This window comes from Anopheles coluzzii, chromosome 3, assembly GCF_943734685.1.
Source record: "Anopheles coluzzii chromosome 3, AcolN3, whole genome shotgun sequence".
Taxonomy (NCBI): domain Eukaryota; kingdom Metazoa; phylum Arthropoda; class Insecta; order Diptera; family Culicidae; genus Anopheles; species Anopheles coluzzii.
In genome coordinates, this window is record NC_064671.1 from 78,460,179 (window position 1) to 78,475,085 (window position 14,907).

General features: G+C 44.3%; 1 protein-coding gene across 3 annotated transcripts in view; it reads right to left on the reverse strand.

Annotated features, from left to right (window-relative positions):
• Positions 1 to 11,870, reverse strand: part of LOC120958509 (MOXD1 homolog 1) — a 52,026-nt gene extending 40,156 nt beyond the window's left edge. Inside the window, exons 1-2 of one of the 3 annotated variants that reach the window (XM_049608889.1) lie at positions 11,607 to 11,870; positions 8,823 to 9,631 (exon numbers count right to left, since the gene is read on the reverse strand). In XM_049608889.1, coding sequence (XP_049464846.1) covers positions 8,823 to 9,341 — 519 coding nt within the window. In that variant the 5' untranslated portion in view covers positions 9,342 to 9,631; positions 11,607 to 11,870. Of the gene's footprint in view, positions 1 to 8,822; positions 10,138 to 11,553 lie in introns of all 3 variants that reach the window. The other 2 variants (XM_040381359.2, XM_040381358.2) reach the window with 2 other exon arrangements.
• Between the last annotated feature and the right edge of the window lie 3,037 nt (positions 11,871 to 14,907).

Genomic DNA, 14,907 nt, shown 5'->3' on the forward strand with positions numbered 1-14,907 from the left:
TCCAGTTAAACGAATCAAATTTTCGGTAAAAAGGTAAAGCTTGTGTCATATCAGTTTTTGTGTCCCAAAAACAAACATGTGAAGCTTTTCCCCGTTGTTCGTACAGCTGTTTGTGTTCCGGGAAAAGTCAAGCCTTAATGCTCAGCCCCCTCCCGCCCAATACATCCTCCCAACTACCGACATCTCGTCGGATGGATGGATTTACATTCTCGAGTGATTGAGCTTCATTAAGAGGAAGACATAATCAAGCTCCCAGTTTGTGCCCGATCTACCCTACCACAGCACCCAACGAGCGAGCGCCGGGAAACAATGTTTATGATCCCCTCTGAAGCGTGACGTTATCCTTGGAAACACTGCATGTTGAGCGCAAGCAAGTCCTTGGAAGGCAAACGATATGGCACGATATTTTTCACGCTCGGGCAGACTCGTTCAATACGCACCAGGCGATGATGATGGTGGTGTGTGTGTGAGTGTGTTCTTATTTCCATCCGGATCAGGATCAGCGCGTTTGTTTCGGCAAAAGTTTTTGGTGCGTACTGAAGCCTGGAGTCAAAAACTGCGCATCAAGAAAGGAAAGTAAGCCGAAACATTGAAGACTTTCGTCCCAAAAACTGGGCAGGATATGGTTTGGGCGATTTAGAAGTACGTGAGTGTCACTTAATCATGCCTAGATGGGGGATGCTGGCAAACAGGTTGAAGGGATTTGTTTATCTCATTGCCTATGGAGAGCGACATGTGAACAGTCTAATATTTTCTAAATGATGGACAAGGTTACACAATGTAAATGAAGGGGAAAATTTAATGATGCTTTTTAAAATAAATATGAATATATCCCTAAAAATTTGTGTGAAAAATAACTAATACTAAATATTCAACAGCTTATTGTCAAATGAGCAAGAAATCAATGAGTGCAATGGAATTAAAACAATATTAAACTTGAAAGTCCCATTTAATCTGAAGTGCAATAATAAATTACCAAATCAGGCAATCGCATTATGCACACTAACTAGGCCCTGGGGCAGGTAATAATTATTTTAAACATCGCCCAACAACCCACCATAAAAAAAACCCGTTGCTTCGGTTATAAATCTAACCGTTTATCCGCCATTCTTGTGAAATCATTTCCCATGAACGAAATATACCTAAAAAACAAGTCTAGTTTACTTTCAAAATCTGGAAAAAATCCCAGTTTTTCGTACACACACGCGGTCCCGGACGATTCGAAAACAAACTTACCGAGCGGAACTAACTCCCAAGACCATAAACTTCCTACTCTTGGGGTTTGATGTTTTCTTTCTCCCTTCGATTAACATCCGGTCAGCATAAGGCGAGAGGATAGCGTGAGGGACACAACGAGAAGTGTTGGCAGGCTGCGTTATCTGACCAAGCTCTCCAAGCAGAATGACGGACGGAAGAAAGGTTTAGATTAGCACGGGAAGCTGCTCGCAGACCTCGAAGCAGAATCAAAGTAAATCGAGAACACCCTTTTTCGAAAAAGTAAAAAGAAACAACACACAAAACTAGCAAACCTTACCGTGCCGTTCCATTCGGACCCCGGAGTCCGAGGTTTTAATTTTAAGCCTTCACAAAACGGTTTGCAATAAACTGTCCTACTGCAGGATGGAGATTCGATAGATTGCCGAGGATGGATGGTAAAAGGGCAATAATGAGTGGGGCTATAAATTTTCGCGTCCAGTGTTTTTGTTATCGTTTCCCTTCACTCTCCTTCTTCTCGCTATTTTTGGAACGTTCTGGACAAGCTGGACGATTGTTTCTTTTTTTCCGCTGTATGTTGAGAATCTGTTTTATCATGTTCCCCGTTGATTGGTTTTATATTTGGACACTTCCAAGCAACAGGTTTGCACAATATGAGAGATAATTTAAAATCGGATAATTAGGGCTGTTTATCTTGGTGAAGCGTGGATCCCTGGACCCGTGGTTGCGTGGCTCAAACGATAAGCTGTGTTTGATTTGAGTTAATGGTATCATTTGGCTTTTAAGTAATCGCAATAATTCACAGGCTGGCAAATAACAAGCCAGCAGAAAATGTGCATGGCGCCCCGGCGCATTTCTTTTAATCGCTTTGAGGCTTTAATCACAACAACACCTCCACTGCTGACAGTTGAGAGCAAATTGAACGAAACTTTAATGAAATTGAGGCGATTACACAGCCCCCCGGCGTTTGCTGTTGACGGTTGGTAGTTGTCACGTCATTAACCCCACCGCAGACCAAATTTAAACCCGCCGCTGTGGGTTTAATGGCTCATTTCATCTTACAAATCTCTCCCCTCGATGCTCATGGGGACACACCGGGCAAATAAGGATTTTAAATGACAAATAAAAAACACCTGTGCATCATCGGAAAAATGGTTTCTTCCTGTTTCGGGTTTCACAATTGGCAGTTAGCTTTAATGTTCTATTCCATATGCAAAACAGCACCGGCAACAAGAGACAAGAGCGGATAAAGCATTTTTATGTCCCACCCAGAAGTGACTCAAACACTGACTCCAATATTTGTTCCTGTTTTGGCGGCTGCTAAATAAATGAATTAGAATATTAAATTTGAGAACGTATAGCTACTTTAGCGTGAGAAAAAGCGTCCGATTGGGTTGGTAATTCATTGCAGATGCCGAGCTTTTGCCTGACACTGCTTGACGTTTCGTTGGACCGGGTCGCGAGACGTGTGTGGTTATGGACAAAACGGGGGAAGAGGTATAGGGTAGCATATTTCCCCACTGCTTGCTTACGTATGCATCACACGGGCACCCAGGCACGATGGCATAACTTCACTGGCTGTACGTTTCTCCACAGAAATCTGTGATGGAGAGGAGGAAGCAGCTACAACAAAACCAGAAAAAAGCCCACAATGAAGCCTTCTGTTTGCGGTACAGTGACTCTCCCCCATCGAGGGGGAGTAGAAGAATGCTTTGCTCAATTCCTTGTGGCTTCTTGTCTTGGCTGCTTGTGTTTTTTTGTTTTTTGCTTAGCTTTTTTCACCTAGAATTCCTTTCCCCATAACTCACCCAGTTTGCCGTAATTCCAAGAGAGCCAAGGCTCTATGTACGCATGTAGAGGTGCAGATTCGGGAATCAATTATTAATGTCGTTGACTGCCAACCAAGGGCACTGGCAAGGCACGCACGCACGCGGGTAACTGAATCATTTGTGCTCGGTTTTCTTGTGTTTTTTGGGTAAATGATTATCAACATACACGTCCGAGGGAGCAAAAGCCAATTATGGTGCCTGCAGTCGGTAGGCAATTTTCGGCTCCGGAGCTATGGTGGAGATCGTTTTATGCAGATTGTGGATAAATGGTAAGCAGCTAAGCCCAACATCTCTGCATTATTTGGCGTCTTGCGGCAGGACCATCTTCTGTCACAATGTAATTCAAGTTGGTAGACTATGTTATAGGCAAAGACTGAAGTGGTTGAGATGAAAAAATTGCTAGAGTTTGGGATGGCGATAGAACTTCTCGACAGATGACGCCAAAACGACATCGTGAGCGATTGTTTTTCGACCTCAGAGTGTAGAGATTCAAGAGACAAAGCGGAATAACCAACAAATACAAATAAAAAGTGTGGTTACGACCAGTGAAACATATCCAATTCAATTATCCAATTGATTCCCACTAAAGCCTATTAGAAGATGCATTAATATTCCTCTCACCATCGAATCAGGCACTCGATCTGTGTGGTTGCCGACAGTGTAATGTATCAGGAGGAGTTGGGCTTTCCATCGCGCTCTCCCTTCCAGCAAAGAAAAGAAAAAAAAACAGGTAGCTATCATTGCGGTAGCTCTCTTCGAAAAATCAAAATTCCTTAACTCACTCCAATGGGCACAGTTACCGATGGTCTTGTAGAGCCCCATTCACTAAAAAAACAATGCCCTTTCCTTCATACCAACGGTAAGCTAAGAGTCTTCAAAGATGTTGCTGTTTACGCTTCTCGCCCGGGAGCTTCTTTTTTGGGGGTTGCTTAGTATTCAAGAAGCGCTACCGATTAAGAAGGTGCTGCTTTTACCGCCTCGCAAGCGCTAAGTAGCCTGCAGCAGACCCACTCACGGTACTCGAGCTGTCTGTCCCGCTGCTTGCTTGCGGTTCTGCGCGGGACTGCGGGTTTTTGACGATTTGCTGCGAATTTCCAAGCACCTTTCACGGATTTTGCAGCACAAAACCAAGAAGTGGGTGTCTTCTATCCCGTAAGCAGACACGGGCTAAATCTGGAATTCCTGAACATGTAATTTTATTTTCCATTCCTGCAAGGAAGCGAATTCCTCCAAGCTTCTTCGGGGTGCGCTGTAGCTCTGTGTGTTGGAAGCTTTAACCACGTGACTGTGTGGGAAGGACAGGCGAAAAATGTTACCAAGAAAAGGAAGCTATTCTTGTGAATTAAGTTAGGCGATTAAATTAATGCTTACGTTTCGTCGTTCGTTCTGAAAGGAAAGGAATGCTTTGTTGGCGTAGAATACAACTCAGGTTAATGCAGTCCACATGAAGTAGTAGTAAAATCCATTACCTCCTTTCATTAAAGTGCATAATATTGACACCGTCTGATAAGCTTTGCAGTAGACACAGCTATCTGTAAAAATCAACGACACTTTTTTTCGTAGAATTGTATGCACTTGTTTCAGTTGTGCTTCAATTTCAGCTGTAGCTTTTTATGTGCTTCAAACCAAACAATAACGTCGAACAAAAAACCATCAAGTCAAGCAATCCGATAGCATAAGCCCAATCCAATCAATGCGCCATCGCCCAAACGGCAGCGAACAATCAAAGGTCATATCAGCAGGAACCAAAGGCTGCGACTGAAACTGTTTGACAATGGTGATGATGGTTCCGGGGAAAAGTTTTTTTTTTGGGCAGGCAAAATAGGAGTCAAAGGCACGGAAACGGACATGGATGATTTGGGGACAGGATCGATATGTACATTTAAAAAATGACGATGGATAAAGCGGCCCCTCACTCGGCTGAGTGGTTCACATGCTGCGAAATATCGATTAACTTCGTTCGCCACTGGACGAAATGTGGTTTGGCAGGCTGCACTGCTTTTTTGTTGTGAGAAATGTGTTTACATGTGGTACGAAAGGCCGTTTGTTTCATAATTAAATTTTCGATTCACAAATTAACTTTATGATCAGATAAATTGAAACTCTAATACTGAAGATTAATGAGGACATAGCAAACCCTTCAGTGCACTTCAATACTGACTATATGATATTATAAACAATTTATAGCATTGGATGCTCTTTGATCATGAGAGTCATAAGGTGAACAGCAACAACGACAGCTGCATTGCAAAACTTTACCAACCAACATATGATACTTCCTTTTTTTTAAGTTTCCAAACTGTGTTCCGGAGTTGTTTCATCCAATGGGGAGGGGGTAGTAAACAATTTACCTGTTCTTTGTTTACCATCTTGAATTTTCTTTCTCAACACTCACACACACACACACACACGCATACACAGGTGGAAAGGTGTCTTTATCCAGATCTTGTGCCCTGCTGTCATTCCTCACACAGCAGATGGAAAGTTTTGCGAAGCCGAAAAAAGGACACAGTTGCGCGCTACTTCCAGCAACAAGCAAGAGAGATGCGCTCGTTGATGAAGCGCACCCCGGTAGAGGTACATACAGCGCAGATGGAGCTACGACGACGTGCCACCAAGAAGTCTTCCGCTCCCGGTACATTTCATCGTTCACAAAAATGTACGCACAGTATCCAACCCACCCCCCAGCCCCCCGCAAGGGCCGTAAGCTGTTACGCATGGCTTTTACTTCCATGCTCTCTCTCTCTCTCGCTCTCTCTCTCTCTCTGTCTTTCTACTACCGCACACGCATCAAGAGGTATCCGGTGTGGATCAACCGTTTTGCAGCTGCCGCGCGCGGTAAAGCAAACCGCAAGACGAGCCCCGCAAAGCAGCAAGAGGAACAACCATAGAATAAACAGCGACCCCGTAAATAAGAGGCAAACGTGCATGACACGACGGATGGCGCGGACGAAGTGCACGAAGGAAAGATGTGTAAAGTGGCGCGCGTAAAGGTACGCAAATGTCTTTGAAAAGCGGGCAGAAGGGGGAACGCAGCCAAAAACGCTACTCAGCGGTGGCTTCCGAACAGCTGCCTTTTTTTCTTCTTCTTGTTCTTCTTTTCCCCTTTTTGTTAAGGTTTATTAATGAGCGTCAAGTGGGATGGATCCGGTGTGTCAGCTGCGGTGGGGTAGGAAACGGTTTCTTTTAAAATATTCCGATTGTTTCAAAACCAGCGCTTCATTATTAGTTAACGTAACTTTGAATTGTGATAGGCAATTAGAGAGAGCGAGAGAGACAACCTCAAGAGCAGAAACATTGAATTTTAAATCCTGGAGGTTTACATATATAAACAAAAGGCAAAGCAAATAAATGAATAAACTTACACAATAAATGTGTTAGAATCAAAATAAATTAATAAATGGGCCACAATCTGTACAAGTTATCCACTCTGCCAGCTTTGTCAGGTTTTATTGCCTTTTTTAATTGTGAACCGGTCAAAACAAATCGTTGATCGTTCTAAAGAGCGCAGTAACACCGGCCGCCGGCAGGTATTATATTTAATATCTGGCCACACGGCATCAATTTTCCGACTGCCTCACTGGCCGGTCTCACTTGAAAGCTCCCCCCTCGGTTCCACTTGAGTACCGCGACCGGAACCGGAATCACGAGCCGCGACCGGGTCGCCGCGTGGCTCGTTCCGCGCTCGTGGGCACTGTGACGAAATTGATTGCATTTCGGTGCGGAGATGCGGAGAAAGATGTAACGAACTAATTAAACTACACCCGATGCTCTCAAAGCGGCGCAACAAAGCAGTGTAGAGCGGGTGAACGGGTAAAGAAGAAGAAGAAGAAAAAAAAGCTGAAAGCTGGTAAGAACATAAACACGCTGACTGAAGATGTGAAGAGCTTTAGGGAAGAGAGCGCGTGCAAAAGAGGAACGCTGGAGGTTGGAAATAATAATAAATGTTGCGCCGATTTTCGTTTCTATTTCGAGTAGTCAGTCGTTTGTCCGAGACGGTTATTACAGCCAAGGCTATCTAGTGGTGTTGAGCTTTTTGTTGGAGGAGGCTTGATAAGAATCGCACAGAGAGAATTCAATTTCGAGCCTCAATTTGTAAGAATGCGGAGAAGGTCACATTGAAATTGGAAGTTATTTAGGTTGGTAATAGTAAACTAAGAAGAAATCTTGGATAAGCGAAGAAAAAACATTATTAGAGTACAGAAAACTTATTATCGAGATAGTTACAACACACAACACACATAGGAAACAAACAAAAAAGTTATATAAAAGTAGTATAATACGACAAATGAACAGCACAAGGTTATCAGATGCACTTCAAACGAGCAAGCGTTTCAACCCTTTACGCCCATCAAAAGGTTCATAGAAAGACGCACAGAAAGATCAACAGAGACGAAGAAACTGATCCCAAGAGTATCATTCTACCACTCAACCACAATAGAAGAACGTCGCGTCGACCTTTGCAATAGAGAAAGAACGCTCAAGCAATAGAAAAATCAATGTCTGCTGCTTGCCTGGATGATTCTCTGGAAGCGATTGTTTGATTTCCAGCACTCCCGGGGCCTGGCACTCTGAAAGGTCGACAAGCCATCGGTGACCCACTGTTGCAAGGGAGACATAATGCAAACGCACCGAAAACCGATACGAACCCAACGGTTCGTCCGGTTCGTCCGGTCGGAAGGTACGGTGTGGTGGCGCCGGCAGTAGGGGGAATTTAATTTACAAATCCCGGAAAGAGCCGTCACATTTACGCAGCCAATAGATCCTTCTTCCGGGATTGAAGGATGCGGGGAGGATAGGGACATACGACGAAACCGGGCGAAAGATTTCCCGTTTTATAACACAGCATTCTTGTGTCCTTTTTCTTTCTCTTCCGGTGGTGGTGGTGATAAGATCAGAGTATTCTGTGATAGTGGTCATTTCATGGTTCCTGGACTTTACTTTCCTTTCGAGAGTTTCAAAGCATAATATCGTTTCCTGTGTGTTTCCCGAGTGTGACTGTTGTCCAGTTTGGATGATTTTTTTGGATATGTGAAAGCGCTTTAGCATGCGCTATGGCACTAGAAGAAGTCAATTTCAATGGTTCGTAAGATATGAGATTACCAAAGATTCTTAAAGTCAGCTGTGACCAGGCATTGGAGTCGATGCTTAAAGTTGGAATCTTTGTTTTTGCAGTGTGCTATTGGACGCTTTTTTATCCTGAGATTCGTGTTTGATCAATTAGCGTCATTAGTGTAGCTCAAGGCTCGAGTTCAAGGTAAGAAACATTGAATCTTTCATTAGGTTTAGAATTCCAATTTTCCAGATCAAATATTTCAAGACACCCAATATCAGAAGCGGATGTGAAATATATGAAATTCCTATCCAACGGACAGGTTGTTCGGTTATAGAAAGGAAACCTTGATACCCCAATGCATCCCATATAGGGATTTCAGCTGGATCTGCCATATCTGCAGAGAATAATTGGTGCCAAATTTCCAGGAATGTCTTTAGGTACTATCGATTTTTAATCCAATGTTGCATTCGTGCCTTAGACAACATTTTGCCGTGTAGATGTCTTCCCTGTCTCGACACCAACGTTTAGGAAAAAACAAGTTCCGTAAAAAGGTAACAATAAATCGCATTCGATTGGTCCTTTTGAGGGTTGCAAAATCCCTAGGGCTTTAAATTCCTCCTAAAAATAGCTGGAATTCCAAATTCTTTGCAAAACACATACAACCGGGATAAAAGGATATTGGGTAAACCGAAATAAGAACAAACATACATGAAATAACTTACCAGCACGTTCGGTTTCCCAGTGCGATCGTCGACCCACACCAGCACCAGATCCGACCCGGCCATATGCTCCGACCGGTGGGAAAAGCCGAGCCCCATAAAGCCGCGCGTGTTGGCGGTCGCCGTGAACACGATGTCCTTCTGGTCGATGTGCCAGTCGAGCGTGTACAGCCCGTTCGGGTCCATCGCTTCCGAGCGCGTCCAGCGATGATGGACTGGTTCGATCTTCGACGGCACTGTCGCTGCCAGCCCCATCCCGTGGGCTGCTGGCAACATCAGCAGCATCGTCGACAGCAGCAGCAATCTGGCGGGTGATGCGGCCACCGCCAGCCACCCTGACGGTTGTTTATAATTAGCTAATGGACCGAAACACGGTTCGCGAGCCTTTGGAACGCAAAGTGCCATTATGATTGGGGCAGGAGCTTTATTTGCAAATTCCGGCCAGGGCAGGGTTTGCCGATTTATATCTTCCTTTGTTTTACACACTTTATTTTTGCAATTGGATACTTTTTTCACACACATTCAACGGCACAGTGCAGAAGAGGCAGCATGGTATTGATATTGGTATCGGATGAGGACTTAGTCTCCTCCTTCTTGCCCAGCGTGTTTCTCACAAAAGGGCTAAAAGCGATCACTAGTAAGCTGATTCTTTCAGCACAACGCGAGATGGTATAGAGGAAGCATAGAGGTTGTACTTTTTCCCACTTCTCACACTGCACACTACCAATCGATCACTTGGCACAATTACACACACAAACGCACGCACACATACACGGTTCGTCTTCGTTTCGCAGCCTTTCCAGTAGCTTCAACTAGCGCTCATAACAAAGAACGAACTATTGGGCAAGGGATAATAATCAAGCACTTATTTGCTTTAATTATACCATCAACAATAATTTACACTCTACCGAAACTTCGCTTCACTGAACCACACTCCGAGGGCCGTTTTGGGGAGTGAAAAAAACGCGAAAAAATAGACACACACACACACACGCGAGCAGCATCCACGCAACTAGAAGAACAGCCTCCCTAGATTGCTCCCCGCGGGGGGGTTTTTGCTGGGAAGAATTTGTTGTAATTCCTTACACCCTGCCAGGCACCCAGCAATCACTGTTTCTTCCCTTTTGTTTTACGCAGCTCCAGTGCCGAAGGTGAAGCGAATAATATAATCACAAACGGCAGCAGCAGCAGCGGCGGGCGGAAAACAGCGCGGGTGCCGAATTATTCACTTATCGATCGTGGGGGCCCCGCTTAATTAGGCTTATCTTGGGGGCCGTAAAGCTCGATCGTGGCTAGATCGAAAAACCCTCACCCCCACCTGCGGATTAAAGCGAAAGAAAGACGTTAAAATAGAATAGATAGGAATCGAATTAGAAATTCAGGCCACCAGGTTGGTGTGTCTGTGTGTGTGTGTGCGTGCGCGTGTTTTTGTTTTATTCCCACACGGAAGGGAATGGGTATGCAAATTATTAATTTTTGTGCGTCTTTTCGTCCTCCACATCTTCTCGCCCTCCCCTCCTCCTTTGTGAGCGTTTTAAATTGAGTTTCTTCATCGCCCGGTTCATCTCATGGGTTCATTCGAATTAGAAAAAAAAATTGTTTCTATCCCAGCAGGACATGGCAGTATGCTGAAGCGTTCCAATACGATGGAGCGATCACACACCGAAAGGGATCGAAGGTTGCTTCGATTCCAGCTGATAGGAAGCGGTCGTTGACGCGCTTTGATGGATAGCTGTGTCATTTCGGTGAAGGAGAAGCGGCTTTAGCGGCGCAGCTCTTAATGTCTATAATCACCTACACACCACGATTATGTCGTTTTGCTTGCACTGTTTTTTTTTTGTTGCGAATCGTCCATACACACACACACGCGCGCGAGGGCGCGTTAACCCATTATAGAGGACCATTGCCAAAATGCTAATGGGATCTTCCGTTCCTTCGGGGCAGGGCCACCGTGTGTCTGTTTTGTCGTTTTACTTTGCTTGGTACCTCTCTCTCTATAGCGCCCGCGCGCGGAGGTCCCGAAAAAACCGTGGGAACTGAAACTTGTTGCGAATTTTTGCCTTCCACACACACACACACACACGCCAATCTTCTCACCCGTCCCACACGGTCTTATTCTCTTTTGTCCGCGAATCAGTGTCCCGATCTTCGCCCATTTCTCTCCCCCACCCGGAGGACACGACACACACTCGGGCGCGACAAAAGGCGCTGCAAAAAAAAAATCTGGCCAGCAGTGGAGTTTCGCGATGTTTTCGTTTTTGTTTTCGCATCCCGTCCTCGCTGGATACGTTTCTGCACTATGTCGCTTGCATAAAGCCGCGGCTGCAAGCGAGAACGGAGGAGGATAAACAGAAAACTAAAATAAAGCAAGCAGCAGCAGCAGCAGCAGGTCGCGGCGACGGCGACCAACATACACTTGGTTCGGCCTGGTCAGGCGGGGGCACAGGGATCGTCGAGCAAAATCACAACACGGAACAGGCAGCCAGAAACAGCACCAACAAAAAGCCGGCTTTATGACCCCCAGACACACACACACACACACACACACACGCACACACCGTACCGGGTGAGTAATAGCTATCGTAAAACGTTTTTTTACTGCAAAAAGAAAAACACAACACCGCGCGCGTATCATTTTCGTGCCTGCTCGGTGTGGGAGAAGCGCGAGCTGATCGATACACCGTGAGAATGACAGTGGAGGTAATAAAATGCACATCGCTCAAAATTCACCAACCTATTTCGCGCGAAGTTGACTGAAACTACAACAACAAAAAATACTCCACTCACTCGTTCACCGTTGAAAAGGACGCGCGCGAACAAACCGTGTATAGAGCGACGCACTTCGCTAGAACGCACCTCTTGCGAGCTTGCCGGGTACCGAGGCTTTGCTGTAGGCTGCGTGCGCTGGGCCTGCTTTGACCCCTACGATCGCACGGTGCCTGCTGCACAACTGCGCGAACGGTACGGGCACACGCACACCACCGTAGCCGGCGTATTGTTTTCCTTCCTGCTTGCTTTCGCTCTTTCGCTCTCTTTTTGCCGCACGCGTTTTCTGCTCTGCTTCGCACCCGTTCCGCAGTGTGTTCGTTCTTTCGGTTGCGGAGGGAACGGGGGAGAGGATTTTTTGTTCTTTCCCGCATGCTTTGGCCCTATCTTCTGTTCGGTGTGCCGTAAATTTCGAGGGCTCGTGGATAACAGTCCTGAACCAGAAGAACAGCCGTGTTCAAAACAAACGCAGCACTGGAGATGTGTTTTTTTTTAATATTAATATATTAAACAAATTGTTTTTGTAAGTGGAAGTTTTCTATTGGTAGTTTTAACATCAATGTGAAATTGTGGGCTTTATTAAAAGATTTTATTTATTTTATACATTGATTTCGGCTTGCTTTGGTAACATTTCATTTATCCAACAATTGTTTACAGTCCTTTCTAAACAATTTCCTGTAATACGGATTGTATGTTTAAATAATTCTTACCTTAAGGGAATGGAATAGAATATTTGATTGTAAAAAAGAGAAAACAATGCATTATTTTTATAGCTTTTCAAAGCAAATTGTTCTCAAAACTAATAAAAAAAAAACTACAGATTTTCTCTCATACTTAAACTGGCAAATATGAAAAAGCACCAATTCAAAAAACAAAACAAAAAACAATAGAACTATGCAGTCATAATGTCAAATTTTATTATTGATAACAAAGAGTAGAAAAAGAAATGTTAGTAAATTGAACCAATTTGTTTATAAGATGTTTCCAATTTATCGTGATTAACATAGATAAACTGACAAAAAAAATATTTTTATATATTTTTATTATTTCAATTATTTCTACCTTTTCCTTTTATAATCTACTGTTAAATAAACTTTGTACACTTTGCACCAGCTAACATCTTTTTCTCGAGTGTCAATCTCCTTTCCCGCTTTCTCGGGGTCTAAACGTGCACCACCGGCAGCATTTAACGAGAAGCTGCTCAAAAACTGCGGGACAACATCATATTTACCTTCTGGTGCGTATGTGACCCATCATGGTGCGGCACACACACAGCCAAACACAGCTGAACGGTACCAAAAACGAGGCAGTGACGGGAAGAGAAAGAAAGAACAAGGGAAGAAAACACTCAAAGCAGAAGGATACCATTTCCTTCTGCAGGCATCGCAGGACAGTGTGGTTGAGGTCCCTTTTCGCACAAGCGCAGGGAAGGTAAAGGAAAGCAAGAAGAGTGTGCAGCATAGGAAGCGAAGATGCATCACCAGATGCGCTACGTCCCCTGTTCGGTACGAGCGTGTCCCTGTGTCTAGGGCCAAAGAATTCTGAATCCTCAAGAACCGAATAGATCAGATGAAGAACACGAAATAGGGTGCAGGAAAAGAAAGCATTGATTTGGGAAGTGATCTGAAGTGATCGCGCACTCTATTAGAATAGAGCTGCTGATTGTAGAGTCTGGGGTAATTAGGGTAATATGGAGTGTGTGTTTAATGTTGTGCATGAGCAGCTCGCAGCTTATAGCTAGGGAGATTATGTAAAGTATCGTTGGTGAGCTCAACGCTCGATAAACTCAATTTTTCATATTGCACGCTCCATCCGTAGCGCCGCGGGAAGCAACACATTTTTGCAACAAATTACGCTCAATTCATCCTTGCAAGGACACAGCTGTGTGTTGGTGCGGCGACGGGCACACAATTATTCAATCCAAGCAGACCGGGGGAAAACTGCAAGACAATCGTTTGTCATTGTCCAAGTTGCTCGTTGCCGCGCGTACGACCACACAGATTGGAAAGGAATGCATCAGCCGGGCAGCGACGTTGAAGCGGGTGCTTACAATGTTGCTGAATTATACTTTCCTGACGCAGATCTCATTCGTTTGTCCAGAATTTGCATCCACTAATATTCTACCATTTGTTGTGATACATTCTAAATGAATGCTGTTCCAGCGAAAGCGGCAGGGTTTGAGTGGAAGGCAACACTTTTCTCTCGTGCCAGAGAAATATTCATCCTAATCATATCGTTGGTCCTTCGAACCGGATCGTTGCGGAAACAGGTATTCATCGCTATCGAGCGAAACTTCTCGAAAAGTGCAGAACAAAACAAAAACACTGGCAAAAAAACAACTACTGAGCGTCGCCTCATTCGGTCGCCTAACGCGTGTGCCCTGCAACATGTGCTCGCTTTACCATTTGCTCGGACGAAAATTCGTTAACCGCGATCTGAGGGTAAAAATTGAGCAGCGTGGCAGGGCCTGCGGTTACAGCGAAGCATGCACGGAAAGGTGAGCCGATAACGGAAAAGGGGCGACAATCTAAAGCCAGGTGCGTTTTGCTGTTTTGCGATCGTACTTTCACACACAAACATACTTCGACAGCTCACACATACATAGGCGAGCGGTATTTTGGTGCGTGAAAATTATGCTTCTGGAAATAGCGATGCGGTTTGGGAAGAGAGAGAACGGAACGAAATCCGGAACTGGAGCAGATAAAGGGGTGAAGTACAAAAAAACTGCCAGGAATAAATTTGGGACAATTCAATACTCTACAATTGGTTATTTAATATGTTTAAACTGGTAAATTTCTGCGATGGCAATGCTGGGTTAGAATTTTTCTCTAAGTATCACTTTCAAAACTAGACGACCCTTTATAGAAAATAGTATAAAAAAATCCTTGCAAGTAATTTATATTTACAAGTGCTATGTAAACAGACGATGATCTGAAATATAAATTCAAAATTATGTTTGCTGTAGGAAAACCAGAGTGAATTTGTGCGCCCCGGAATTATACATACTTCCGCGAACCGAAAATCCCTTTATAATGAATAGTTTCTACCTATCATGGCAGAAAGTAAAGGTTCTTACCGGTCCGGAGTAAAAGCTCTAACACTGTTAATGAGAGCTTTGATTTTCAATCTGTATTCCTGGAAACAAATCAATTTTATTCTGCCTCGGTGGTTTAACATCAACTCTTTTTTATGTGTTTTTTTATTCTCGTAAATTCAAATCTCATCGTCTGGCTGCGTACGTGATTAGATGATGGATCTCGAGCAGTATGCAGCCAGTGTCTGAATAAATCACCCAATTGCCTACCTTTAGGCGTATTTCGTG